This window comes from Oncorhynchus masou, chromosome 8 (genome assembly GCF_036934945.1).
Source record: "Oncorhynchus masou masou isolate Uvic2021 chromosome 8, UVic_Omas_1.1, whole genome shotgun sequence".
Taxonomy (NCBI): Eukaryota; Metazoa; Chordata; class Actinopteri; order Salmoniformes; family Salmonidae; genus Oncorhynchus; species Oncorhynchus masou.
The window spans coordinates 6,697,855-6,700,354 of record NC_088219.1 but is presented as its reverse complement, the minus strand read 5'-3'; the positions used below and the strand labels follow the sequence as shown (position 1 = coordinate 6,700,354).

At 38.4% G+C, this 2,500-nt stretch overlaps 1 protein-coding gene across 5 annotated transcripts in view; it reads right to left on the bottom strand.

Moving 5' to 3' along the window:
- Nucleotides 1-619: 619 nt before the first annotated feature.
- LOC135544024 (periostin-like) overlaps nt 620-2,500 on the bottom strand; it is an 80,963-nt gene continuing 79,082 nt past the window's right edge. For all 5 annotated transcript variants that reach the window (XM_064971365.1, XM_064971363.1, XM_064971366.1 and 2 more), the window contains 2 exons: nt 2,349-2,387; nt 620-2,045 (listed from right to left, as the gene is read on the bottom strand). In XM_064971365.1, coding sequence (XP_064827437.1) covers nt 1,930-2,045; nt 2,349-2,387 — 155 coding nt within the window. In that variant the 3' untranslated portion in view covers nt 620-1,929. The remainder of the gene's footprint in view (nt 2,046-2,348; nt 2,388-2,500) is intronic.

Sequence of the window (2,500 nt, the reverse complement as noted above, 5' to 3'; positions counted from 1 at the left end):
TCCTCTCTTGTCCATTAGTCAGATGATTCAAGTGTGTTCACAGAGCTGACATTAGAGCCTTGTCTTTAGGTTTCCCAGAATTCCCAGTTTTTCCAGAAATAAACATTTCTTGAATCATGAGGAAATAGTCAAGGAATCCCAATTCTTCCAACTGTTACGACAAATGAATGAGGAGGTGTGGAGTAAGGCGCAGAGAGCAAAAGATGTGGGAAAAAATAATGTTTTAATGCTTTAATGTCCCGGAAAAATAACATGAACAAAAGTAGGAAAACAAATGATCAGAAATATAAATGGACAGCGCGAAACCCAAAATACAAACAAAATACACTCAAACACAGAACAGACGAACAAGCCTGCACGAAACAGAAGCGGGCTGAACAAACTATATATAACCCCACCCTAACAACCAAACAAGAAACAGGTGATACCAATCAGACAAAACCAAAGGAACACAGAACAACAGATCGGTGATAGCTGGTAGACCGGCGACGACGACCGCCGAGCGCCACCCGAACAAGAAGGGGAGTCACCTTTGGTAATATTCATGACACCAACCAGGATTTCCAGAATTGATCTTAAATGACCAAACGTACCGGTATGATAAAAAACCAAGAAGATCTTCACATTCAACTGTAACTTTTATTGAACATTGATTTTAAAAACAACACAGAGGTAAGAAGGTGCATAGATTGCAAAGGCATAATGGTACAACTGAACATCAACAGTTCTAACAGCAGGAAGCCTTGCTAAAAGACAAACCAATTAAAACAAGAAATCAGAAAATTGTCCATTCAGATAACGGAATTAAACTATCGAAACAGGCTTCTGTTTGGTTGGTTGTTAAGTTTAGATAATGTACAGCATTAGTATTGCTTAGTTCCTATTGGTTGAGATGCATTTCTAATAGTATGCTTAGTTCCTATTGGTTGAGATGCATCCATAATACACAATGCTTCATTCCTATTGGTCAAGATGAATCCGTAATACAGAATGCCAGCACCATTATAAAACATACAAAATGTCTTCCAGATCAAGCCATCATTTCAACTAAACTGAGCAAAAAAAATAAAAACAAACATCATCATCTTTCCGTTGTAGAAATATTATTTCAAACCTTCTACCTCATCTGTACCACATTAAAAAAAGTTCTTAAAAGTACATGTCCTTGCGTATATATATTACTTACAAGTAAGAAAACTGATTATCTTAGCATTGTTAAAACACATCCTGTAGGAAAACCGATTATCTTAGCATTGTTAAAACACATCCTGTAGGAAAACTGATTATCTTAGCATTGTTAAAACACATCATGTTGGAAAACCGATTATCTTAGCATTGTTAAAACACATCATGTAGGAAAACCGATTATCTTAGCATTGTTAAAACACATCCTGTAGGAAAACTGATTATCTTAGCATTGTTAAAACACATCCTGTAGGAAAACTGATTATCTTAGCATTGTTAAAACACATCCTGTAGGAAAACTGATTATCTTAGCATTGTTAAAACACATCCTGTAGGAAAACTGATTATCTTAGCATTGTTAAAACACATCCTGTAGGAAAACTGATTATCTTAGCATTGTTAAAACACATCATGTCCGACACCATTGGTCCAGTTGTTTCACTCTACTGTAGGTTAAGTTCATTATTCACCTCTGCCCAGATTACAAAATTGGTTGAAAAAACGTATTATCAACATCCATTCAAACAGACATGACATATTTTCATACTTTCTCTTTTCCCATCAAGGGAACATAGAACGTGTTGTTGTGTTGTTGTGTTGTTGTGTTCCTTGCTGTGCCTCTATAATGATCTGGAAATGGATTCCTGCAAGGTTGGTGTGGTTTGGACTGGTCTGGACTGGTCCTTACTGGTTTGGACTGGTCTGGACTGGTCCTTACTGGCTTGGACTGGTCTGAACTGGTCCTTACTGGTTTGGACTGGTCTGGACTGGTCTTAGCTGGTTTGGACGGGTCAGGGCCGGACGTGGGTTTTGGTTGTTGTGGCGTCTCACCAGCCTTGCCTTCCTCCTCCTAACACCAGCTTTAGAAAAGAAGACGGAGAGACAAAGGGAACAAAGAAGATAGCGAAAGAAAGGATAACGTTGCGACAGAAAAACAAAACGTAATGAAAAGAGAAACAGTACAGAGACCGAGAGGTAGAGAACCAAGATGATCAAGGAAGGGACTTTTACTCAAGAAGAATCTTACTGGGTTACTTTCACTTTTACTCTAATCATTTTATATATAAGGTATCTTTTCTTTTGCTCAAGTATTACAATTGAGTACTTTTTCTACCTCTGTGTGTGTTGTGAGAGAGTGAGTGTGTTGTCATCTATTTATTTACCTGGAGATCTTTTGGCCGGGGCACCCTTACTGCCTCCATCTGTAGAGAGAGAGAGAGAGAGAGAGAGAGAGAGAGAGAGAGAGAGAGAGAGAGAGAGAGAGAGAGAGAGAGAGAGAGAGAGAGAGAGAGAGAGAACACTCCATTACTCAAAC